General features: G+C 44.8%; 1 protein-coding gene across 1 annotated transcript in view; it reads left to right on the forward strand.

Annotated features, from left to right (window-relative positions):
• The first annotated feature begins 855 nt into the window (after positions 1 to 855).
• FSTL1 (follistatin like 1) overlaps positions 856 to 26123 on the forward strand; it is a 52169-nt gene continuing 26901 nt past the window's right edge. The window contains exons 1-2 of the mRNA XM_063094876.1: positions 856 to 976; positions 1110 to 1166. Coding sequence (XP_062950946.1) covers positions 1110 to 1166 — 57 coding nt within the window. The 5' untranslated portion in view covers positions 856 to 976. The remainder of the gene's footprint in view (positions 977 to 1109; positions 1167 to 26123) is intronic.

Below are 26123 nucleotides of genomic sequence, written 5' to 3' on the forward strand. Positions count from 1 at the left end.
CTCGGCACCAGCGACACAGGACCCAGGGCAGGAAAGAGACCATAATTAGGAGCATTTTAGGGAGTCGACACCGTCAAAGAGGTAGCACGCATTTGAAGACGGCTGGGCAGAAGTTGGTGGAGACGGGAAGCATGAACATGGAGAATACCTGGGATGACAGGCGTGGGAGCAAGGACACAGGTGAGGAGTGGGCAGAGGAGAGGAGGGGGACACCGCCCTGGACCTGAGGGGGGGACAGGATGAGGCTGTTGGCAGACGCTGGACCCAGGATCTTCTCAGCAAAGCAGGGCTGCCTCCCCCTCTCCCCAGGAAAGCCACAGTTGGACCCAAAGCAGCCTTCCCCGCACCAGCCGGTCATCGACCCCTGCGCCCACTTCCCTGCGCTGCGGTGCAGTGACACCTTGACCCCTCTGCATCCCCGGCCCTCTCCCTTTCAGCTGGGGGGGAGGGGCCGGCTTCGGCTCCTCAGGCCGCGAGGCGCCTTTTCCTCCAGGTTCTCGTCCCAGCCCGGGCCGGGGGCCCCCCGGGGCACCGCCCACCTGGCCACCGCCGCAGCCCGCGCCCGCTGCCAGCCGGGGCCGCCGCAAGCCAGTCGCCCCTCCCGGGGGTGGGGTTTCGGCTCTCTCCCCTTTCCCCCTCCCCTTTGTCGCGGCGCCCCGCGGGACACCCGGCTCGGCCCCCGCCTCCACGTCCAGGGGTCGGAGGGGTGCCGGGCGAGGGGCCGGGCGGGGAGCGGGCTCCCCGGAGCGGGGCCGGGAGGAGGGCGGGGAGCCGGAGCCGCGGGGGCCGCTGCTGCAGAAGGGGAGGAGAATGGGGAGGAGCTGGGGGGCCGGCCGGCGGGAAGGAGGGGTCTGCAGGGCGGCGAGCGCAGGTCGGATTTCCTCCGAGGCCGGCGGTCGGCAGAGCTCCCACCTTCGCTCAGAGCTCGCTGCGGCCGCCCTGCCCCGCGCCCTCCCGAGACCCGGACCCGACCAAGGTGAGCGCGCGGCGCGGGGCAGGGCGCGGTGGCCGGAGGTGCCCGGGCCGAGAGGGCGAGCCCGCGGGACCCGAAGTTTCCCGGGTCGGCGCGGGGCCCGGCGCCTTCAGTCTCGCTCTCCTCTCTTCCGCAGATGTGGAAACGCTGGCTGGCGCTCGCGCTGGTGGCCGTCGCCTGGGTCCACGGCGAGGTAGGACGGGGGCTGGGGAGCTCCGAGCTCGGGCCCCGGGGCCACTCGGTGGGCGGGCCGGGCGGGCCGGGCGTGCGTCCCGGGGATGCTCGTCCCGGGTGGGAAGGGAGTTTCCGTACTTGGGGAGGGGCGGAGCTGGGGGGACTCTCCGAGCAGAAAGGCGACTTCAGAAACTTAAATCCCCACATCCGAAGAAGTAGTTTGGGGCGTAAGCGGGAGCCCCACCGCGGCTAATATGGAGGGAGAGTGGGGAGGGGAGAGAGGACTCGCTGGGCCGATTGGGACGGAGGCGGCGACAAGAGCCGCAGCCGAGTTCAGAAAGGCGCCTGAGTTCTGTCCTTCACTTTGGAGGAAATTGAGAAGAGTTGGGGACTTTTCCCTTCCAAGTCTGTCTTCGGGGGCAGTGGGAGGGAGAGGAGGGAATCTCAAGGGATTCTTCTTTTGGGGCAAAATAAAATTTCCTTTCTTTTTTATAAAGTGAAACTGTGGTTCCCTGAAATTAAATTTTTTCTTTGTAAAGTGCCCTCGGGCTTTGTGCTATGATCTGGGCCACATAACGGCCTTTTAAAATCTCAGCTTCCCCCTAAACTAACGCAGCGCCTGTGTGAGATCCATTACCCTGCTCTTTGGGGGCTCCGCGTTTCCAGTTAGAGCAGTTCAGCGCTTATTTTGTAATGTTTTCTTTTCAACTCCGCTGACCTCCCTGAGACACTACAAACAAACCAACAAACCCTTCGCTCTCAAGCCCCTCCATTAACTCAAAGGTTTATGGACAGAAAATAAACAATTCTAAATTCCCTGGGCTCTAGTCTCCAGAAAAGTGAGGTCAGAAACTAAACATTTGATAATTATGGCAGGAAATGTGGAAGGAATTAGAAAGCATGAGGGAGAAGAAATGGAATGCACATTACAAAAGAAATAGCTCCCTGGTGGGTGGTTTATACTCCGTCTTTGAATTTTTTTTTTTCTTTCCTGTTACAGTTTAGCCCCACCCTGAGCATCACAGTTTGACTCTGCCCCCCCAAATCATAAATGCATACAAGGTCTTCACGATTTTTTTAGATACACACATTATGTTATACTGAACTTTCATTTAAGTCACTACTACATTGTTGGTTGAAGTGGAAACACAAGCTGTTTTTATTCCCGATGAAATGAAAATAGCTGGTATTTATTAGATATTTATTACGTGTTATAATAAATTTCCATTTTAGTGATAGAGAAACTGAGTCAGGGAAGGCTACATACCTGAGGCACTCAGCTATTAAATGCTAGGGGCGGGATTTGAACCACAGCAGTGTTGGCTCCAGACCCCAGGCTGGTAATCGCTGGCCTGGGCCACTTCCAAGCACAAAGACATTTACCAGGTACTTTTGTATGCCAGACATTGGGCTGTGTGCATTACCTGCATCATTTCTTTTAAAGCTCCCCAAACCCTGTAAGGTAGGTTTTGTTGTCTCCATTTTACAGAGGAGGAAACAGATTTAAGGAGATTAGGTAACTTGGCTAAGGTCATACAACTAGTTAGTTCTGAAGAAGGATCTGAACCCAGCTCCCTCTACCTTTGGAGCCCACCTTGAATTCCAGGTCTGCTTCTCATCCATTTTGTTTTCCAGCATTTGGATTTGAGAGAGTATCCCCCTTCGCTGGCTGGTTTAGCTCTAGTTAAGGAACACTCCTCTTTCATTCCCTGCTGTGGCTCTCAAAAGACAGCTGCAGTCCCATGATGGATGGGGTGAATCCCTGGTTGGTTTTACAGCAGGCTTAAAAACTGCCAGCTCCTTTGTGAAATGGCTGTGTGAACTGGAATGCAAATATGAGTTGTGAGGAGGGTGTTAGTTCACTCACCGCCAGGCTGTGTGGCCCAAGGTCTGGGGTCTGTTCTAGGCAGCCTGCAATACACACCTTTCTCCTTACCCCCTTGCGTTGCAGGGTGAAGCTTAGCCCTGATTGGAAGTTCCCCCAGCAGCAGTTTCATGCTGGAGGTAGAAGAGTATCCAGTACTCTCCCAGAATTCCCAGGCAAAATCTATAGGGAAAAGGGCAAAATGGAGAAGTACTGAGGCATGAAAACTGAGGGAGTTGGTGCAGAAACGAGGCTGTGAACTCACCGTGTGTGAAAATGATTACGATGAAAAGAGTGAGGGGTAGGTATGAGCTAGGTCACGTTTCATGACTCTAGGTTATTAATTAAGTATTGTTATCTTTTAATCAACCCAAGCTCTTGGTGTCTGGCTCAAGTAGCATTTGGCAAGTTTCTAATCCATGTGTTCATAATATACCTTTCTTAATGAAAAGGTAAAGTAACCCTCTCCATAGGAGATGTGTGATTTGGGTATTATTTTAAGCATTTTATCTTGTAGTTAATGGTGCTTGCAGCAGATATGTTTTTCCTTGTTAACTATGAGGACATTGAGCAAACAGTCAAATAATGGTATTTATAGTCTTCGTTGATATGAATCCATGTTAGTAAACTTTAAATTAGCTAAAGTTATGCAAATATTGCTGGACTTTTAAAAATGAAATTTAGAAAATAAAGTGAGGTTTTCTGGTGCTTTTTGCTTTAAAATGAATAGAAAGATTTAACTCAGCATTTTTTAAATAATGTGATTACCTTACAAGTCATGTTGATATTAGAAGAAGCCAAAGCCTTTGTAGTAAACCTTAAGAATCAGAGGTGTTCCGAGCTTGGAAATAAATGTTTGTCATCATTATTAATGCCAGTCTATGTAAATCCCATTTGGTTAGGTTCGAGGAACTGTTAACAAATCTCATTAAGAAATGTGTTATATTGTTTTGAATGTTTTTCATGGTCTCTTACATACTTTGTCACCTTGGCATTGCTTTTTTGCTTGTTTCCTTTCTTTTTTACCCACTCATTCTCTTACTACTCTATCACCAACAGATTCCTCCAGCCAGCCTCCACCTCTGCCCCATCCACCTGAGCACACACCCATGCACTCCTTAGAGCCTGCTTGAAAGAGGGTGTTGGGGGTTTGGCACATGTCTCTAGATATGCATATATTGACATCTGGATGGGACTAGGCGTGGGGGCCAGCAGCCGAGGGATGCTTCATGTAATTACACAGTTACCCCTTTTCCAGATTCTGTTGGGAGGGGTTCTGTGGGCCTGCTCATTCTCTCTCTCCAACCCCCCAATCCCCCCACCCCACCCCACATCAGGAATTACTAAAGTTGGTCGAGAAGTATTGATGACAGAGGCATGGTTTGGAGACTGGGAAAAGGCTGAGAATCCCAGGCTTTAGTGTGGGTGCCCCCTAAGTCTCAGTGCGTGGACCTCTGAGTCCACTCTAACATGGAGGGGACACTGTGGCCCAATTGCCTGCTCCAGGAAGACAGCCTTGGCAAGTACCCAAGCACACCCCCATTCTCCCTTGGTTGTCGTGTCTGCTGGCACTCTGATTCCCAGCATTCCAGGTCTAGAAATTCATTTTACAAATCATGAGTACAGGGGACTGATTTACAAATCAAAACACTCATTCCAGTTAGGGATCCGTACTTGACCTGTGAACTGTTAAGTGCATCTCCTAAGAAAATAGCAAGGAGAACAACGATACTAGGCACGCAATACTCAAAGATGGTTAGGGCTTTGTCCCTCTGAAGCCGCATTTCTCAACCTCATTTACACTCTATTATCAGCCTATACTCAACCACTGCGGGTTTCATTGGCTGATGTGGGAGCTCTTCCACATTCTTTAGAATTGTTATAGGTAGACTCAGGTAGGCCTAGAGTCTAACCCACTTCCACTGACTGCTTCTTCTTGGAGCTGCAGCTAGTATATAAGCCACCAAAATGATCTCTTGTTTGTTCTTCCTTTGGCAAATAAAGTACTTGTGATTCTAAAGACCATTGCTGGGAATTGGGATGTAAAAATATACATAGCAGGGACTCTGCTGAATAGCTAAACAGATGGGCAAGCACCCATCAAATCAAGGCCCTGGCCACTGAAAATGTCTTTAGGAGGTAAACATGTGACAATTCCTGTAGAAGTCTCTGGATTGTGCGACAGAAAGCAGGAGTCAGTTCCCAGGCTTACAGGAGAGAGTTGGGGAGTAGCCGTGAGGTGGAGAAGATCAGGGGGCATGGACTGGAGTGGATGTAATGACCCCAGAGGAAATGTCCCACAGAAGTAGAAAAGAAAGTCTTCAAGGCCAGTGAGGCAGAATGGCACACCCTTCCATGAGAACAGGAAATAAAGGAAGAGCTGTGAATACCACTGGTCACACATGAGAATTGAAAATGTCACAGTTTCTTTTTTCCTGCTCCTCTTGAAATAACTGGACATCTGGCAGAGCATTTCTAGCAGACATAAATTTTATTAGCTTAATGATATCAGATATTATAGGATCAAAAAACACTTACACTTAGATAGGTTCGTTTTTGTAAGCCAGATGATGAATGTCCTTGGGGGTCAAATGGATACTTTTCTCTAAGGTGCCCTGTTATGACTCTGGTGCCTTTGGCAATGGGTACTTTCTCCATTAGTAAGCCACTAATTCTTGGGCCTTCCCTTCACTGCCCATCAAGCAGCATTCCATGCTGCAGGCTGAGCTCACCCTGCTTGCAGGGCAGAGTCATGGATGAAGTGCAGGACATGGTCTCTGCTCTCAAGTTGCTTACAGTCTAGTCGAAGGCCACCTGCCATTAAACTGTGGCAGCTGCAATGTATATTATAACTACATGGTGAACAAGTAACTTTACATTTATTGTTGTTTTTTACGTTAACGTAGGGCCTCTTTTGATTTTTAAAATTCTTTTTCGTTAGCTTGATGAACTTTGACATCTGAATATACCCATGTAGCCAATCAAGACTGAAAGGAGGCTGCAAGTTCAGCATGTGGAAACAGTTACAATGAAAAGAGTGAGTGATAGGGACGATCGAGGGTACACTTCATGACTCCTTTCACAAAGAACATTATCTTTTAATCAATCCAGTCTCCTGGTGTCTGGCGCTAGTAACATTTGGCAAGCTTTTAATCCACGTTTTAACAATAATAAGCCTTTAGCAATTAATGAAAGGTAAATTAACCCTCTCTATATGAGACTTGCAATTTGTATATTATTTTAAGCGCTTTAACTTGTGGTTAACAGTGCTTATGGTAGAAATTGTTTTCCTTGTTAGGTACCAGCATGTACAGCAAATACAGTTAAATATAGTCTTTATTCATGTGAATCTATTTTAGAAACTTAGATCAGCTTTGGGGGAGTTTACGTGACTGTTTTGTGGATGGGTATTTGAGAGCTCACTATAATCTACACTTAAATACTAAATTAAAGAAAGAAACTCCAATCATTCTATTTGACCACTTTGCCCTGATCATTATTACTTTAAAAAAGACCCTACTTAAGATGCCAATCACGTTATTATGACAGCCAAACACTTAAAACTGACTAAATATCCAACAATAGGAACAAGGACGTAACCATATGTGCCACTAAAAATTTCATTTACAAAAAATTTTAAAGGTCTGGCAAATGATTATGATTTAATTAAAAAAGCAGAACCCCCATCCTACCGCCAATGCTTTATCCTCACAACTGTGTAAAAATTTACAGAGAAGTACAGCAGATGTGTTAGAAATTATTTGTAGGTGGTAGAATTATGGGTAGTTTTGTTCTGTGCTCTAGTCTTCTACATTCTCTAAGCTTTTTATGAGCATATTTTTGTATTTTATCAGAAAACATATTAACTTTTTTACTTTAAAATAATGACATATACTAGGATGGTAAATTCCTCTTGAAAAAGGAGTGGGTCACAAGAATCCCATGATGTCAAGGCACTGGATAGAATATCCAAGGAGCAGGACTTCCCAGGGATTGCTTAAGGAGAAGGAGGTCGGGGGGATGAGTTTCTATAGTGAACCGCTGTTACTTCCCTCCCCATCAGAGAAATTTTCAAAATAAATCAACAGATGTATGTGATGTGCCTGATAGACGTTATAGCCAATAAAAATAAGTATCTCCCAACACTTTAAGATAATGGCCTGCAAGGATGGCACAAACATGGCATACATGTAACCACTATTCTATCCATTACCCGTGACAGACATTGTTAATCAATTGTAGGATTCTTTCCTAGTGAACCTGGAGGAGGTTTGAAAATCCTACCCAGCAATGTTCTAGGTAACCATTAGCAAGTCTATCAAGAGTCTGTACGTGGGATGAAAGCTATTTGCTATTCCTGCTGGAAAGATCAATCCAATTAGACAAATCTTGACATATCTTTAGCCAAAATTAAGATAATTAGAAGGCAGAGTTCAGGACTGTGTGAAACTGATAATAACAACATGGGGTAATAGTTGACAGAACTGCGGTAGCAAATGGATGAAAATGTCAGGAAAACAGCACTTACCAGTTTCTGGCCTAAGCTTCTAAGTTTTTTAGATGAATCTGAACACCTTAAAGAAAGCCAAATGCTGTAATGTGGCCATGAACAAAATATGATAATGAAAATTTTCTTGACTGTTCTGATGAAGTAAACAGTTGCACTTGCTAAGACTCTGAGAGCTGCTGCTGTCATAGATAACAGCTTGTGCATTAGCAGCAGTCTGGCAGTAACTTGCTAATAGATGCTCTTTGGGTCATTGCAGTACAAAATATATCCTATAAATCTGCATTTTCTGCTGTGGTTGGAGGATTTTCATTTAATCTCCTCACAGACTTTTTATATGCTCATTTGGAAACCATCACCAATAAGCTATTCCTAGGATTAAGTCTGAATTTATAACCCTATTTTGTCCCCTGAACACTATTTGTGACCAACCAAGCTGTTGTGAAACACATCACATGATACATGGCAAAAGCCATGGCATGTCACAGACCCAGATGAATACGTGCGTGCGTGCGTGCGTGCGTGCGTGTGCGTGTGTGTGTGTGATGGGAGACTGGCTTGAATTGATGTAGGGAAAGTGCCTCTTTGTCTACCTCCACTTTTTATTGTTTCCAAGATTTAAAATCCTGTGTGTAAGGCAAAGTTTTTCTTTTGCACAGTCTTTCCTTCTATCCATCAGTGGTATCTAATAAGTGTAATTTGTTGATCTCCTACAGTAGTAACAGCATAGTTACAGCAGTGTTGGGCATTACACTAGTCATTCTGCACACATGCTACCACCGAGAGTACCAGGGGCTGGCCGGTTAGCTCAGCTGGTTAGAGCATGGTACCGATAACACCAAGGTCCAGGGTTTGATCCCTGTACCGTTCAGATGCCAAAAAAAAAAGTACAAGTAGTATGGGCCTAAAAAGCTGTGCCTTCCAGTTCCTTGTTCTCCCATCCAAGTACTAACCAGACCCAACCCTGCTTAGCTTCTGAGATCAGGTACTTTCAGGGTATGGCCATAGACCAGGTCCCTATTCTGAAGGAGGTGCTACCACCAGAGCTAGTGGACAGCTCAGAGGGATCTAGCCATTAGAGACCAAATCTATGGCTTTAGCAGAAATTACCATCCCCTTCCTTACCTCTTGCTGCTGGTTCAGAAAATCCTGAAATGCAGCAGTGGGATGGAGCCCCTACCTTCTCAGAATTTGAGAGGCTCCACTTGGGCAGCAGGGGCCATTTTCAGCCTGTCCACCTGATTAGTATGTCCAGTAATGGCAGCTTTTTATGTGGAACTTTGTCTGAGATGGTGTCTGTTCCTGGCGCTCTGTTGTTTTTCTCTTGCTTCCCATTTTCATGTCGCTCAAGCCTTCAACTGAGTTTCTTCCTTCATTGCCTTCTCTGTTCTTATATCTGGGGTCTCCAAGTCTGTCTTTTACATGGACCCTGTTACAGAACCTTTTCATTATTAAGAGCAACATTGTAGAATGATACAAGAATTCTTGACTTAGAAATTCTGCTGTGCACCTTTCTAGCTGGTGTCACCTTTTAGAAGTCACCTAATATCTCTGACTTTCCACTTCAGTTAAGAGCAAGGGCTTTGGGGTAGAGGACTGGGTTTGAATTCGGGCTTTGTCTAGCTGTGAGACCTTGTGCAAGTTCCTTAACCTCCCTGAGCTCACTCTTCTCATCGATAGAACAGGAATCATGCCTGTCTCTCTGCCTCTCTATTCGATTAGACAATGGAAAAAGGTTCCTCTACTCATGGTATATAGTCAACACCAAAAACAAATAACTACAAGAGATGGAGTGCCTCTTACCAGTCCCTCCTGGGCACTGAAAAAAATGTTTTTGACTCTAATGATTTCAATAAGATAATTCTTAATTTACACATAAACATCCACTAGGCATTGTCTATATTTGTACAACCTGCGCGTGACTTAGGTTAACTCCGTTTACTTAATGGTTCAGCAGTCAGGCTGTAAAGCTACATTACTTGAGTTTAAATCCTAGCACTGCCCCTACCAGCCCTGTGATCTCAAGGAAGAGACTTGAAACCTCTCTGGGCCTGTTTCCTCATCTATAAAATGGGCTTAATATAGAATATCTACCCTGTAGGTTAGGTGTGAGAATCAAATAAGCTATTTCATGTAGAGCAGTTAGAAGAATGTTTTGGTAAATGGCTATTATTATCATTCTTGCGACATCTCTATTTATGGGAAGAACTCCAGAAGCCGTGTGTGTGTGTGTACGTGTACACACGCACACACATGATCGTGGCATACAGAACTCTCCTTGCTTCTTTTACTCTCTCCAAAGGTTTAAGTATCACCTTCTCTTTTGAAAGGAGAGCTAGGATATTTATTTCAGGGAACATTTTGACACCCAGAATTTACATCAGAACCCTTCCTTCTGCTGAGCCAGTCTTGCCCTTGAACGTCTACAGAGCTTTTTCTCTGTGAAGCCACAACCCTATCATTCCTCAAGGAAAAGAATTAAGTACTTGTGGAGCACCTGTGCGTAGGCAGCAGGTGTGTAAGCCAGCATAGGTTCTCCCTAGAGACTGAGTAAATAAGGGGAAAGAACTGGAAAAAAGAGCAGTGAGAAAAGGCAACAAGAGTGGTAATAAATCTCCTTTGGAATTTTTGCACATTGAGTCGTTCTCTCTCCTGTGTCTCTCCTTCATATGTATGGAGGTGGCCACCAGATATCTTGGAGGGTCAGTTTCATATATTCTTGCTCTAGTTCCACTAGCACAGCCTGTTACCAGCCTATGAAGTCTAAATTGGGGGTTTGGAAAGTATGATCACACAAAGGAATAGGGCCCTTTGCTTTCATTGTTTTAAAGATAGATACCAACTGCTCTCAAAGACAGGTAGGAAGTGTTCCTGGAGCAAGGTGGGATTTGTCCATTTGGGAGCCACAGCTTCTGGTGCTTTGCACACAAACCTTGAGTCCTGCTCAGAGGCACCACTGCATCTAGCAGCCAGCCTTGACTCCAGCCTCACGTCCCACACCACCCCTGCTGGGCCCCGCAGCCGGGTCTCTTTGTTGCTGCCTGCGTTGCTCTTTGTCCCGTCTTCACCTTTCTCCTCTGCCTTCTTGTCTAACTTTTTCTTTCTCACCTTCCTCCTCCCACCATTAAAAGGAGGTCATCGTGAAGTGTCTGAACTGCCAGAACATCCAGGAACCTCCATGTTCACCTTTTATGTAGAGATAAGACCGCACCAAGTCTTGATACACTATTTTGCATCACTCGAATGGGATAAAGTAAAATTTCTCAAAGTCAATTCAAAGGAGGAAAGTAAAAGGTATCACAGATCTGTTCTCTGTCAGGCATGAGTTAGTGCTGGAGAATAAGACACAGACCCTGTCCCAAGGGGCTCACGGTCCAATGCGGAGGTGGACAGGAACACAGGCTCAGGGTGGTCCAATGTGAGAAGTGTTAGGACAGGGCTAGAACCTCACCCAGCACTGGCAGTCCAGAAAGACCTCCAAAAGGAAGTTACCAGAAGCTGAGCTCTGAGAAATGACTAGTAGTTAGCAGACAACAGGCAGGAAGAGAGAGAATGAGCTTTATCTTACTTAATTCTCACAACCTGACAAGTAGTTATTATAATCTTCATTTTATCAATGAAGAAACCGTAGCTCAGAAAATTCAGTCATTCCTAATCAGCCACCTAGTAGGTAGTACAACCAAGATGCAAACCCAGGACTTAAAATCCCAGGGTAAATGCTCTGTGTTCTAGGTCAACTGTGTCTTATTTCTGAAAGTGACTTTGAAAACAAACCAAAGACACATTTGCTGGGTAACATGGACTCAGCCCTGTATAGGCCAGGCCATTTAACTCTTCAAGTTGCATCAGTTGTTAAATGGCTTAAGTGACTGAATTGACACTTCAGGCCTAGTCGTTCTGGCCACATGGGCATGGTCTTGTTGGAGTATCATTGTTACATTGGAGCATTTGCAGCACAATGGTAGTGACCCAAGAGTTGTTTTAAGGTAATTTCTTTGGCCTGCAGATGTATTCATAACTGTTCCACATTAAATAAGGCCAGATTGCAAGACAGCTCAAAAACTCCAGCTGAATTGTTGGGTATGGTTGTGCAGGTTGTTTGCTGCACAAATGCGCCCAGCTGAGGGGGCAGATGGGGCTGACTGACTCCATCCTACACTCTGCTCACCAAACCAGGTGCCCTGGCACAAGGTGTCAGCCCAGCCAGAGGAAGGGACACATTTTATGTAACTGATGTGCACAGCTCCCCAGACCCAACATTATCTCTGAGTCATGTGATGCTTCTTAGACTGTGGTGGCCATTTCTACATTTGCACACTTTATAAATTGGTTTCATTCAGTGTCTTAGAATTTTCATAACAGGCTTCCGTCAAAAGCCAGTTCTGTGTATTTGTGGATTTTCCTTGTGGATAAGCTAAGAGTGTACAAGTAGAAATTTTTAAAACTTGTTCTTTTGCACCCACAGTGTGCTACTTTCAGTTGTTGCCCAGCTCAATCTAGTTTGGGAACTGCGATTCCCAGGAATTAAGAAAAGCGTTCCCAGCTTCCCTCTGATTGCTGGACTAGCAGAACTTCTCTCAGCCCACAACTGAATTCCAGCCCTTGGGAAGAAATGTCATAGACAGAGTGAACCCCCCGGCCTGGAGCCTGTCAGAGGTTGTGTCATGTGTTTGTACTAGCTGAGCAAAAATTGAGCAGGCTTTCTGGCCTGCTCCCCCTCCTCTCCCAGCACACCCCTCTGCTGGGAGAGGCCAGTGAAAGTCTAGACAGTGTCTGCTTGGCACCGTGCCTGTTCAGCACAATCTGCACAGTTCTGCAGCTCTGACTTTGGTTGCCTCTCCTTTGGTTGTTTCCCCAGTTTTCTTAGCCAATCTTGAACTGTCTCAGGGGACTGGCATGAGCTGCACATAGAAAGCAGTTGAGTGAATTTATGAGACTTGTCAAGATTCAGCTGCCTTGAAAGTTTCAGAGTTGATAAGATAGTGCTGGCTGAAGCTGTGCTGAGTTTACAGAGATCCCTGATGGGAGCTGGCTTCCAACAAGCCTCCATTTAATGGCCAGAGATGGGCTGGGGCAAATAACCTAGGACAGACAGTGGCACCCCAGGTAATGAGTGTCATGCCCTGTGGACTTGGGCAAGTCACCTGACCTCTCATCTGCAAAATATGGGGGTTGGAGTAGGGGAGCTCTAAAATACAGCTCTGAAATCCTATTCCTATAAAAGGAGGCAGACCTTCTAGGTTGGATTGCCAAAATATTCTACTTAATGGAATTAGGATATTTGATCAGCTCTTGTCTTAATTTAGGGCGTAGGGAGGAGCAGTTTGCAAAAAACGCTGGCTCAGGAATGAGAAAACAGAATGAATAAAAGCAGGAGGCATTTTGTGTCCTCTGCTTCCTCCTGCGTGCACCGAGTGCAACATAAACATTGCGGCATGTGGCACCCAAACAGTCTTCATGCCCAGGAATCCCAAGTGCTGTTTACTCTGCAGAAAGGAATCACTTGATTTTCCACTTCAGAAACCAGCTGCTCAACAACACTGGGTGAGAAATGAAGGATGCTGGGTCCCCTTAGGGTTGAGGAAGGAATCTTTAAAAAAAGAAGGAGACCCAAAATCCAAACTGTGCAATTTGAGATTTATATAAAAATAAAAACCAACAAAACTTTCTTCTGACTTTTGTAAATGTTCACATTTTCCTTTAAGGATAATGATGCAGTATAGCACATACCTTACAAAAACAGTTGTCTGAAAGTGTTACACTGCCCTAATTTTGTTTTCTGGAGTCCCTCTTGCCTTCTTATCATGTTGCCTGGTCCATGACCAGGATCCAGAGTCTCTTGAACACGTATTGATGAAGTTCTTGCCCTGGTCCCCTGGCCCTCTGGCATTGATCTCTGAAGGCTCTTATAACAGCCTATAGGTACCGGTCTTTGACCTCAGCAGTTAAATTGAGGGACTTGTTAGGGTGAACTAGGTAGGGAAGCGGAGGCCAGCGTAGATGTTTTAGTCCTGCTGAAATGCTTGTGCCTTGCCTGTCCTCCAGTTTCCAGATCCCACTATATAATCCCAGTGTGCTAACTTGTGCTGTTGGTCCTGAATGAGGGTCCAGCCCAGTGTTGCTTGTGACTTTCCTAATGAGCGTACTTGTATACGTTAGAAGTGGATTAAAATTGTGCCCCAGGCTATACTGTGTATTTTTGTGTTTGTGTATATATGTGTACATGTACAAGGGTACTTCAAAAAGTTCATGGCAAAGTTGAATTAAAAGGTAATATGAATCTTCCCATGAACTTTTTGAAGACCCCTCATACAAATATATAATACATACACATGCACACGCGTGCACGCACACGTGCACACACACACGCGCGCGCACACACACACACACACACACAATCTGACTTAAATTTCACCACTTGGAGAACATGGCCATCTACCTATAGCTCAAATAGTGAGACTTCTCTTACAAAAAACAAATTCCTACAGAAACCAATGAAGAGAAGCAAATATGTTGTTAAATTTGCCTTGATTTGACTGTTTTGTTTTCATTTTGTTTAGTGTTTGACTTCTGTTATACTGCCCTGATTTCTTTCTAAGCCTAAGCACATAGACCATGCTTATTCTTATGGTTGTGAAATTTGCCTGTTAATCAGTTTAATAAATGTATGTTACTCATTCATTCATTCATTCCCTACCTCATTCCAAAAATAAGAGATATGTTTTCCCTCTAAAGTCCCATAGTGGCATGTCCTATTAGCTTCTGTAGGGGTTAGGCTAATTAAATATATTTTCAGTTGTGGAGAGGGACCCAAGTTTGTACCATAACATTTGCAACAGAAAAAAAAAAATGGATGGAGAACCCAGGGGCAGTTGAGAGAAATTCCTGATACCCTCCCAAGCGTGCCTGGCTTGGCTAAACTTTAGGGTGAAATTGATACACATGGAATTTCTTTCAGAGCAGCTAAAAACTATTGAAGCAGAAATACAGATGCCTACATGAGCACAGACTCAGACATACCTGAGCTCTCTTTACTGTCAGGGTCCCTCTCAAGAGTGCCCCATGTGGCTTCTCTATGGCCCAGCCCAGCTCACAAAAGCTGCTGTGAGGTGGAGGCACATGTGTGTGTACCAGTCACTCACAAATGCTTGGACGACCATCTTCACTTCTCCAAGGACACGGCCACCTTTGGGTCTGCACTATGTGCTATAATTATGATGCTGTGATTAATTGGGGAGGGTGAGGCCTCCATCAGAAGCAGGAAGTTCACCTGGCTTTTCCTTAGAGCCCCAGGAATCTTTCGGGAATATGCCCATTTGCTCTCTGTTCCCCCCCGCCTCTAGTCTTTCCTTCTTGGCATTTTCTGTTTTCTTTTCCTTTCTTATCCCGTGTGACCTTTAAGATTTCCTGATTTAGCTGTTTATCTTAAGGGTAAAGCCCTTCACTTTATGCGTTATTGGTGGCTGCATCATGTTCAACAGAAGAGTAATTTTCTGCATAGCACCAAGGGTGGATAATGATCAAAGAAAACCCCAGTTCCCAAAAGGAACACCCACTCGAGGTGTGAGTTCATTTTGGGTTTCTCAGTTTCCTTCCTTGGGGGATGGGACTAGATGGGAGAATAGGACAGGGAAGTGTGTTGAGTAGAGGCCAGATATTCTAGTCTTTGATGAGTGCTGGGTATAATAAATTCAGTACTCATAGCAGACTTATTTCTTAACAAAATTCTCTAAACTACTTGTGGGTCATATTGTTTAAAGGACTGTTACAAAGTTAACAGCTTTCTCTTAGAAGTACATTTGGAAAAGGGTCTTTGTGTTTATTTTCTACCAAAAAAAAAAAAATGTGAGTATAATATAACCTGGATGATAATAAGCTATAAAAATTGGAGTTTTTTTATTGTTTGTTTATTACATGCCCTATTTTAGCACTCTTGTTTTAGACAAAAAGAAAGAAACCAATGGTAGTGACAGGAAATCCTGTAAGAACAACCAACATTTGAGGATTGTTAACCCCACTGTGTTGGTCATTTTACAGTTTAGGTAATTACGTTTTCTCTCTAAATTCCCCTTACACATTTGATCACATGGAAGGCTTTTCATTTCCTGCTTAAGTTGTTCCATAGAACACCGTGCAGATTAGAGAGCAAACGGGGCTCCTCCCCAGTGGCTGTGTTTCAGTTGGTCAATATAGGGTTTTTTTCCAGGTAATGCTATCATTATTTTGCCCACTGTAAATAGCATTGTCATTTGGTGACCATAATTACTCACGTTACACTGGCCTGGAACGTAAAGACCTTATTTCCCAGCGATTTGTTGTTTAACTCCTGGAAAAAAATTTTCTCTCTTCCTAGGCTGGTAAGGCGTGTGTGTGTGTATGTGTTTAGCTCTCAGGTAGGTGAGGGCTATTGTGGGCTCTAGACTGCCACTCTGTGGGCTCAGATATGACAATAGCCATATTCAGAAAGTCATGACATTTTCACTGAGGGAGAGACAAAAGTTAGAGATTCTAAGCCCAAGGGTGTTCAAAGAATGTGATGAACTATCCCAAGATGGTTCTTATCCTAGAAATGGGTGGAGTAAATAGGAAGTGGGAAAACAGTGAGGTGGAGAGCTGGGAGAAGAGGAGAGAGGCAGTGATGTGGGTAGGAAACTGTCCCTGTTAATTGTAGTGGGTTAAGCAAATGAAGATGGGGCGACAAAGTGAAGAATTTCTGGTCTTTATCTTAAATGCTTCATGAGGAAATACTGTGTGTGAACACTGCTGCTGTATATGATCAGAAGAGATATCTGACTGTCTTTAAGAAGTGAACATATGGTCTGTGAGTAAAACTCACAAGAGAAAATGATAATGTAAAAGCTGTAAATTAAAATTGCACCTGTATATAGTGTGTAGTAAGGGAGACGATGTATATCGAGTGCCTTACACAAGGTAAGTGCTCAATAAATAGTATTATTTATTATACTTGTTATTGTTCCTTGAATTCCAGGGGAATTAGAACTACAGGAAGAGACATAAAGAGCCTAGACCTGTATTGCTCAAACTGTATTGAGTAATGTTAATATTATGTGCTAGGTTAAATATTTTAGCTGCAGAATTTTTCAGAGTCTTACAGAGTTTATGTGAATTATTTATGACTCTAGGAAGAAAGTATAATAAGCAATGTTTCCCAAACATTTCACCACAGAACACTATTTCAAAAAAGATCATAAATATTTCAAGGCTAGAGTTCTATGGAACAGTCCGGACAGACTTTCATGAACACAGTCTATTTACATATGATCCCAGGTCTCAATGGTCTTGCTGATCTCACTTCCTAAATTAATTCAGTTTCATCAGGAAGGCATGGGACTCATCTGGACCCCAAGGCCAGCCTGAGGGAAGATCCTTCTGGGAGTCACTCCAGATGGGGCCATCAGCATGGCCATGTCCGTAACTGCCTAGAACTGTCTGGCTTTTTGGATATCACCTTGAAGTACCCAGGAATCTTCTCTTTGGATTTTCACTCGCCCTATCAATACCCACTCTATTGGCATGTCCTGTCAGCTGTACTGTCAGAATATATTGCCTCTCCATTGACTGCTCTCTGTCTCCATCACTATGCCCTAATCCAAGCCATTGTCATGTTGTGCTTGGACTATTGCAGTAGCATCCTAGCTGCTCTCCTCCCCTTTTTCCTTCTTGACACCCTGCTATCTATTTCTCTAGACGGCAGCCTCTAGTAATCTTTGTAAAACACATATCTGATCACGTCACTCCCTGTGTAAAACCTTCCAGTGGCCCCAGTTGCATTAAGAATAAAATGCCAACTTCTTATGGGTCCTTACAAGGCCCTACAGGCTCTAGCCCTTGCCTGCTTTTTCCAACTTACCTCTAGCTGCTGTCCCTGTTGAACCCCATGCAGCAGCCATACTGGCCTGTTTTCTATTCCAGGAACATAACAAATTTCACCCTGCTTCAGAACCTTTGCGCTTTTTTTTCTCTCTGTCTGACCTGCTGTCATCCTTCAGGTCTCTGCTCAAGCAAGTGTTCCTACAGTGCTGACTTTTCTCCCAGATTGTTATATATAGTCTGTTTTCCTCCAAACATATTCATCACAATCTGAAATGAACTTATTTTTGTTTGTTTATTCACTGATCTCCCTCTAGAATGTGACCTCCTCCAGAACAGAGCCTTGGTCTGTCTCATTCTTCACAGGATCTTCAGCATCTAGAACTGTGTTTAGTATATAATAGGTGCTTAGTAAATATTTGTTGAATTAATCCACTGGCCAAGTGAATTAATTAATGAGGATCATATGTAATATAAGGTGCATAGATAGTATCCTGCTTATAATCTTTGTATCCTAGTCATTATCGATGTGCCAGATTCTACAAGTGTTTTGTGCACCTGGGAAGATGATTGACAGCACTTCCCCATCAATGCTTTGCTTAACCTTGGACATGGTAGTAATGCTGGGCTTGCTTAATCAAACACCTGGACTCTAATCCTCTCAGCTCCAGGTGAAGTTGGAATTTAAGCAGAGGCTAGCTGAGTAGTAAAAATTTTTACTTTTTCCTTCTGTGATCAATTCTGAAGTAACTGGACACCATTCTCAGAGGAAGCTAATGTCCCAAGGAATATAAAATAGAGCGTTAAATTCTGTTGGTGATTCTTTGCCCAAAACTACCAGTCACTTTGTCTTCTGACCTCACCATTCATTGAGACCTTTACTTTTGGGGATCTTTCCTACTCCTGCTCTCTCCTGTTTCATTTGAATGGCAACTGGGATGTCTTCAGTGTGGGGAAAACAAAGAAAAAGAAAGGGCATTTAATATTGCTGGATTTGCACATTAAGATCTCAGAGAAGTCTTTTATTCTGGGGAAAGTTCCACTGATAGTACAGTGGCCAGCACTCGGCGGAGTCCCAGGGAGCAGACTACCCACTCTTACCTGCAGCCTTTACTCCCAAACTCTCTTACACTTGACCAATAGACCAAGTTCCCAACTTACCATATATATCACTGTCTTTTTCAGTGGAGTTGGGGGCTCCTTGGGGTACTCAAAACAGTTAAATATGTGGCATTTCTCCAGTGTTCAGTCAGTTAAAAAAAATGAAGGATATCAGAGCTTTGAGAACTATACTGTTGTTACATGACACTTGGGAGTGTTTTTACCGCAAATGAGAATCTGTCCATGGCAACTAAGCTAGTAGGTTTTTGTGTAGAGTTTCTAATACAGTCCTTGAAGGAAAACAAAATGAATAGAAAAGGAGGTTTTTGTGCATGGTTGGTACAGTTTGAGGGTCTCTTGGGATTTTTTTTAATCGTTGCAAAAATAAGGTGTTTTGCTGCAGCGGAACAGAAAACCTGGCAGTGGCTCATTGGTGGACCTCCTGTCAGCTGAGGCCTGATTGGCCAGGACAAGTGGGTTTTACAGCTCTTTCCCCCCAGCTGTGACTTCCCAACTGCTCCAAGGAAAGAATGCAAGCCAAGAATAATGTCTGGGGAAGAATAGAATGTGCATGCTTTCATTGACTTTAATCTCAAGGCACTAAAATTGTGGGGGGGGGGGGCAAGGGGCAGGGTTGTAATACTAAAAGCTGGCTGCAAAAGAGTGTAGCAGTCAAGCCAAGAAAATGAAAAGAAAAAAAAAAGTTTTGAGAACATATATCCACCTCATTGCCAAATTTGTCCATGGATTTTTATGCCCCCAAAAAAGTGTATTTAGTTAGGAGAAGGCCCCAAATATGTACAGTTTAATTAGCCCTTTTTCATTGTTTTTGAGCAAAGCCATACAAAGTCCTTAAAACAGGAGGTGGCAAGCCTTTTATCTGTCTTTTAGAGGAGACTAGAAGGGTGAAGGGACTTTTCCACGGTCATTGAAAGCAGAGCCAGAATTAGGCTGAATAGCCCATGACACCTGCTCACTTTCAAAGGACGAGGAGTTCATTACTTGTGTCGCAAGCCCAGCATGCGACCTTGCCTATCTGTTGACTTCAATTACATATACCACCTCTAAAACATCCCGAGTGAAGGAAAGTCTTACTCTTTCTACCCAAACTCTCCTCCTCTGACTCAGTAAGGTCAGAACTTACTGATCAGAGCTGTACTGTTCAGTACGGAGAGCTACTAGCCACAGTGGCCAGTGAGCACTTGAAATGTGGCCAGTCTGACTAAGATGTGCTGGAACTGTAAAATACACACCAGGTTCCAAAGACTTAGTATGCAGAAAAATGCAGAATATCTCAATAACATTGATTACATGTTAAAATGGTAGTATTTTGGATATATTGGCTTAAAAATAAATTATTAAAATTAATTTTACTCATTTTTTACTTTAAAATGTGGCTACTAGAAAATTTTAAATTATATATGAGACTGGGATTCTATTTCTGTTGGACAGTACTGCTCTAGACAGTCATCACTTAACCATACATTGCATTTAGCCACACATTGTCTTATCTCTTATTATTAGATTGTTTTATCCTGTTATTTAAAATTCCGTGTATTTATACCCCATCTCCTCACCTAAACTATGAGCTCCTTAAAGACATGGCCTGTACTTTATTCTTCTAAACTGGACCAGGAAACCTGCAGGGGGTGCCAGAACTTCCTGACACACATGCGCAGCAGAGAGCAATGGTATTAAAGTTGATGCCTACAGGTTGTAAGAAGCCCCTGTTACCACCCCAGATATCTTGGAGAAGTTCCACATTCAGCTTGGAAATTTATACCCTACTTTCCAGGACCATCTGGGTATAGGTGCAGGTAAATCAAGTATGTTGGCCCTGTGGCTCCCAACTTTAAACCAGGGGTGAGAAGAGGGTCACCACCAGCCATGGTTGCCAAGTAACTGTCAGGAACTCTTACCAGATGGCTGATTCCTAGCCTCTCTGAGAGTGCAGTCTAGGAGATACACCCTGGGTGGGCCATACCCTTTAAATACGCTACAATTTTCTAACTGAGCTTGTGGCTGAACCACATGCTCATAATATCTAGGCTCGCTATACCATGCCTAAAATACAGTCATTTCTGCTGGTCCCTTTGGAGAATCTTACCTTCTCCTGAGTTTCATGACCACAGGATCCTGAGCCACTGTTTTTGGTTCAGTTGTTAAGGAATGTGTAAGAATGCCCCCCTGGGAACCTCCCCTCTTTGGAGCAGATTTATTAGGTCTCACTGTGCTTGGAATGATCCCACTCCACTGACCAGTTTATTGCCCTAAACAATTATAGGGAACCATCTCCCTTTGGTGACAATGTGTGAAATGAGTGATTCTCTCTTTAGAGGAGTAGTTGGGAGGATTTGTAAAGACCAAGTTTTAGAAGCTAAGTGGTCCCACCTGCCCAGGTTCCCTACCTTCCCAGCAGCAGAACCACCTGAAAATCCTCATGTGGCTGTTGAATCAGGGAGATTAAAGCTAAAAAAGGCATTTCATGCCCAGAATAGTACATTCTTCAGGTTTCTCATCTTTCCTAGGTTATTTGGTTTCAGCTTGGGCTTGTGGATATCTAAATAAACAGAACTGCCACCTTGAAAAACTAGTCCTAAAATCTGTGGCTGGGTTTCTGGGGGCCCATAAGATATCAGGTTAGAATTTTCACTCTATAAAATAAAAATAACAATATTTCCCATAGGCAGCCTAATAATTAAGGTGACCATGTGTCACAGTTTATGCCCATTGTCCAGCTGTATCTATTTAAAAGGTCCCCTTTTACTCTCAAATGTCCCAGTTTGGACGATCAACTCTGTGGCTGACATCCATGTTCACTTTCCCCTCCGTGACCTGCAGCACCTATCCTCGAAGGGGAGCTGAGCTCCATAGTGATATGTAGAATAAGCTTGCAGCCTCCCTGAGTGACTCAGACCCAGACAGCCCCTGGAACTGGAGGTTGCCCAGAGAACAATACCATCTGCACAAAGTCTCCTCCAAGAGTTCCTAATTTCTTCCTTTGCATGCTGTCCACAGGGAGCTCTTGATCTGCTCCAGGTGTATGTAGATCTGGGAGGTGGGAATGGGGAATGAGGAGGAACTGGACAGAGAGTCTGGCAGTGGGCAAGCCAGAGGAGCTAGGCATGAAGCCCAAGCACGATGAACACTACCTGTCGCTGATTTCCTTGGGAGACTGTATTCCTCGGACTCCAGGTTCCCCCGCAACTTTTCTCCTAACCAGCAGTTGCCATGACAACACAGTGTCTGAGAACTTCTAATTACATCTGTCTGCTTCTTCTAGAACCCTACTGAGCCACATATATGGAGACTTCATTTAGTCTTGAGTGTCTTGCTGGGTTTTACCCCATTCTGCATCCTTGGGCCAGAGAATAATTGCCAGGATGCTGGAAATTTGACAGTAGCTTTGCAGTCACACTGGTCCAACAAATTCCCAGGGCTTTGTCCCAGTTTTTAAAGTGTACACATATACTGCTCTGCTATGCTGGGTCTGTGGCTCCATGTTGTTCCAGTCAACCCTGACCTCTCTGCTACCCTCCCCCCTCCAGCCCACTGCAAGTTCAGTGTATTAGTATGTTTCTGTTGCTTATAACAGAATACCTGAAACTCAGTAATTTATAAAGAAGTGAAATTTATTTCCCTACAGTTTTGGAGGCTGGGAAGTCCAAAGTCCAGGGGTCTGGTAAGGGCCTTCTTGTGGGTGGTAACTCTTTACAGCAAGGCAGGGTGTGTTACATGGCTAATGGCTGAGCAAGAGAGAGAGCTAACTCTTTACTTGCTCTCCTTTTAAAGGGATCAAACCATGGCTATTTCTCCATGAGTGGATCAATCCATTCACAATCTAATCACCTCTTAAAGGCCCCACCTTTTGATTACCATAATATTTCCCACCCTCTTAACACTGTTACAGTGGCGATTAAGTTTCCAATATGTGAACCTTTGGGGGACACTTTTGACCCCTAGCAGTCAGCCTAGTGGATGAGCCAGAAGGGAGTGGTGGGAGACCCCCAGAACATTCTGGAGTGGGGGAGGGGTAGAACAAGGCAAGAAGCTTCTTTTCCTGGTCTAGGGAGACCAGCCAGCCTGCCTCCCTCCACCTCAGAGGATAGCTTAGGGGTTGGGTTCCTGAGAACAGTTAACACAAAACAGCTGCATTGGATAACAAACCCATTTTCACAGTTTCTCTTGCCTTTTTCTCAATTGGTTCTCTTCATCTCTACTTCTCCCTTGTGTAGGTCACATCAGGCTGCTTTTTTGGCTGCCCTGGCCATACACTCTGAAGTCCCACCCAATTTTGCCTTGCTCCAAGAGGTATCTCATGTTCCCACACTCCCTCATCTTCCACCTTCTTTCCCCCCACCAAATTCCATGCTTGGCATGTCTCAGCTAGGTTATAGGTGCATTAATTGCAGACAAAGGAAATTAATGAAAGCCATTTCAGTCTGCCATTACTCTGCCTTTTACCTCCTCAGCACACCCCACTGTCTTTCTGTGTGTCTAACACAGTGTCCAATTTGTGAGATTCCAGGCTGAATATCTATGGTCTGGTGGAAGAGGGTGGGGTCTTTAGCCTTCTTCCCCAGAAAGACCAGTCCTGGGAGGGAGCAGCCCCAGGAGATGAGTTGGCACGGGTGCTGTACCTTTCTGCCCCCACCCCAAGTCCCTAGAACAGTGTGATTCAGTCTACCCTTTCATGCTTTCAATGAAGGTCAATTGAGTGGCTATGAGTACTATGCGAGGAGCTACAAATAGACTCTAAAGTATAGTCCTTGTCCTCTGGGAGCTTGTAGAGCAGCTGGAAAGACAGAATCTGCACAATTAAATTTTTTTTTTAATGACCAAAATGAATTCATACAAAGAGGAACTGAAGTTCAGAAAAGGAAGGAGGAATTCATACCAATCAAAGGGAAAAGGTCACTGAGGACGGAGTGGTGTGACTCGAGCTGAGCTATGAAGGACAGGAGAAATTGGGAAAGCTAGACAATAAATCAGACTTCCCAGATGGTGACGTTATTTTTTTAGCTGGTCTTGTGGGACATTCTCTATCCATCTGAAGGTTAAAGAAGCATCTAACAATATCTCATAGTGCTGACATTTTCAAAGGGTAATAAGTTCTCATTTCAAAATGTAGAACCTCAGGAGCCCTACACCGTCTTAAGTCTGCTTGTGATTTAAATCTGCTGTGGCTACCTGCTCTACTCACAGGCACCTCCCAAAGCTCTCTGTAGCCACAATCCCTGAGAAGTAGAGAGTAACTCGAGGTGAGGAGGCCAAGAATCTTGAGGCCACATAGACAACAAAGTCACCCAGAAGAGAGGGAAAAGGATGCTGAGGCACATGCCAAAGACCTGTTAAATGTCCCCAAGGGGATGCCAGTAGGTAACGGTGTTGGGCATCTGACTTGGTGTCGGGTTGTGTGAACTACCGTGGAGAACAGTGGCTTAGCTTTCAGGTTTAGGGGAGCCAGGTACAAATCAGGATAATGGAAAAGAGCTGAAAATGTGGTGGGGGACTATTCCCAGCTCAGGGAAGCTACCCATGTTCTCTGCCACAGTGGATTCCTTCTCTAGCAAGTGTGTAGTATCAGGAACCATCCAGCCGTTACCAAAATTCAGTGGCACCCAGGGCAAAGGGACGTAGAGGAGAATTCAGTACCTTTTAGGCTAAATCCATCTTTCATCTGCCTTCCACCAAATCAGGGCAATAAGCCCTACATTCCATTCAGAATTCCAAAGAATGTGTATCCTAATTGGTTCAGGGCTTGGGAAACTTGGGGAGGTGGAGGCTTGGCTTGCTTGGGTTGGAGTTATGGGAATGTGCGGGAATGTTCGTCTGGATGTGGCAGGCACTGCAGGGGACACTTCTCAAACTGGCTGTCTTGGAACTCTCCCACAGCTGCCCTAGAGCTTTATTCCCTCTTTGAGTTGAGGGTATTGGGAATTAGATATGTGGGATTTTTTAAACTTTTGATCAACCATTTTCCTTGAACTACATGTGGAAATAATTAGAGCATGAATGCTGAGTAAATGTGAGCCCTGGCAGCCCCAGACATACTTCAGTGACAGGTTCTTGGCAGGAATGAAGAATTGTGAATCTCATATGAATTTAGTTTAGCCATTCTCTCCTTTTCTTCCCTTTTTTTCTTGCAAGGCAAACACAAGTAGAATAAAAACTTTATTAATAGCATTCTAGGGGAGTAGAAGGTTCCAGCCAATTCGCTAATAGTGAAATCAAGCCACTCAAGTGGGGTCCCATTACTGCTTCCCTGATTTCCTCTGCCATGATCCAAGAGAGAATGATAAGGCATTGCTTGTGAAAATCCTTTGACTATGACAGTCAACTTTAATTCCCCCACCAAAACCCAGCAAAAACCCTGAAACACCCTCAGTGGCCTTATACATAACCATTCTCTTTAGTTTGGGCATTTAGGTTAGCTTCCTTGGGAGATTAAATTTTGATACTCAGAGACATCTGAAATGGTAGAATTCTGAGCTTTCTAGTTAATAAAATTCTAACAATTTAAGGGACTTTAGTATCATCTACAGCCCCTACATTTTATAGATGGGGAAACTGAGGCCCAGAGAGGTCAAGCACTAAGTCACAAAGGGCCTGGTCTGCCCTCTGGGTTACTGAGTCAGATTTCGACAGAGGTTTTAAAGATTTTTTTTGCTGTTTTGTCCCAGCATTTGCCAAATCATTTCTCATACAGTGGCATTCATGATCCATTTCTTGGAATTCTCTAGACTTCCTGGTTTTCCTTTTAGTTTTCTGAAAGCTCCTACTCTGCTTTCTTGGCTGCTTTGCCCTTGGGGCCCTCATATGGTTGTGCAGGCTGCTCACTGCACGAGGAGGGGAGAGGGGCTGAAATCCAAGCTGCACTCTGCTTACCAAACCTTGTGCCCTGGCCCGGTGCTGCATCTGCCCAGAGGGGAACATGCCTTTTCTGGTTTGCATGGAGACCCTGCTTGGGTTGTTGGCAGCCTGTTCTCCTTCCTGCTCTGCCTGTGCTCATCTTCCCCTTCCTCTCCCTGGCTGCCCTCAGCCTCCACTCTCACTCTTTCCTTCTGAGCTGTTTGGTCCCCTGCATCCATCTCTCACTCCTAGTCAGGTGACGTCCAGATGTGCATCTTTAGCTTTTCTTTTCAGCTGTCAGTGAAATGTTTCATAGTCCCCTGAGACCCATGTCCATAACTGACTCATCATTGCCAGCCCCACCCTCACCCAGTCCTCTTCCCAGGGCTCCATCTCTGACAGAGATACACCACCAACCCTCCAGGCCCTCAGAGCCAAAGATCATGGCAGCTCCCCGGTTCTCGCTTTCCTCACCTCTGTCCGGCATGTGGCCGGAACTCGTTGCTCTTTAGAAATTTCTCTTAGATTCCTTCCTTCTGTATCCACCACCTTACATGAGACTCTCATCACTCCAGGCCCTGTCTCATTGGTCTCCTTGTGCCCTAAATTCCTCCTCACCCATTTCTTTCCGTGTACCACTATTCAACTGTTCCTAAAACCCTCCTGCTCGAAAACCTTCAGATTTTTTAATATCCAAATCAGGGCTTGGCTCAAGTCCTATCTCTTCCATGAAGCCCCTTCTCCTGGAGTTGGCGCCATCACTGCAGGACTGCTCTGATCTGTGTGGTAGTTTCATTGCCCCGACTAGGTCAGAACCCCCC

The sequence above is a fragment of the Cynocephalus volans genome, chromosome 1, assembly GCF_027409185.1.
Source record: "Cynocephalus volans isolate mCynVol1 chromosome 1, mCynVol1.pri, whole genome shotgun sequence".
Classification (NCBI taxonomy): Eukaryota; Metazoa; Chordata; class Mammalia; order Dermoptera; family Cynocephalidae; genus Cynocephalus; species Cynocephalus volans.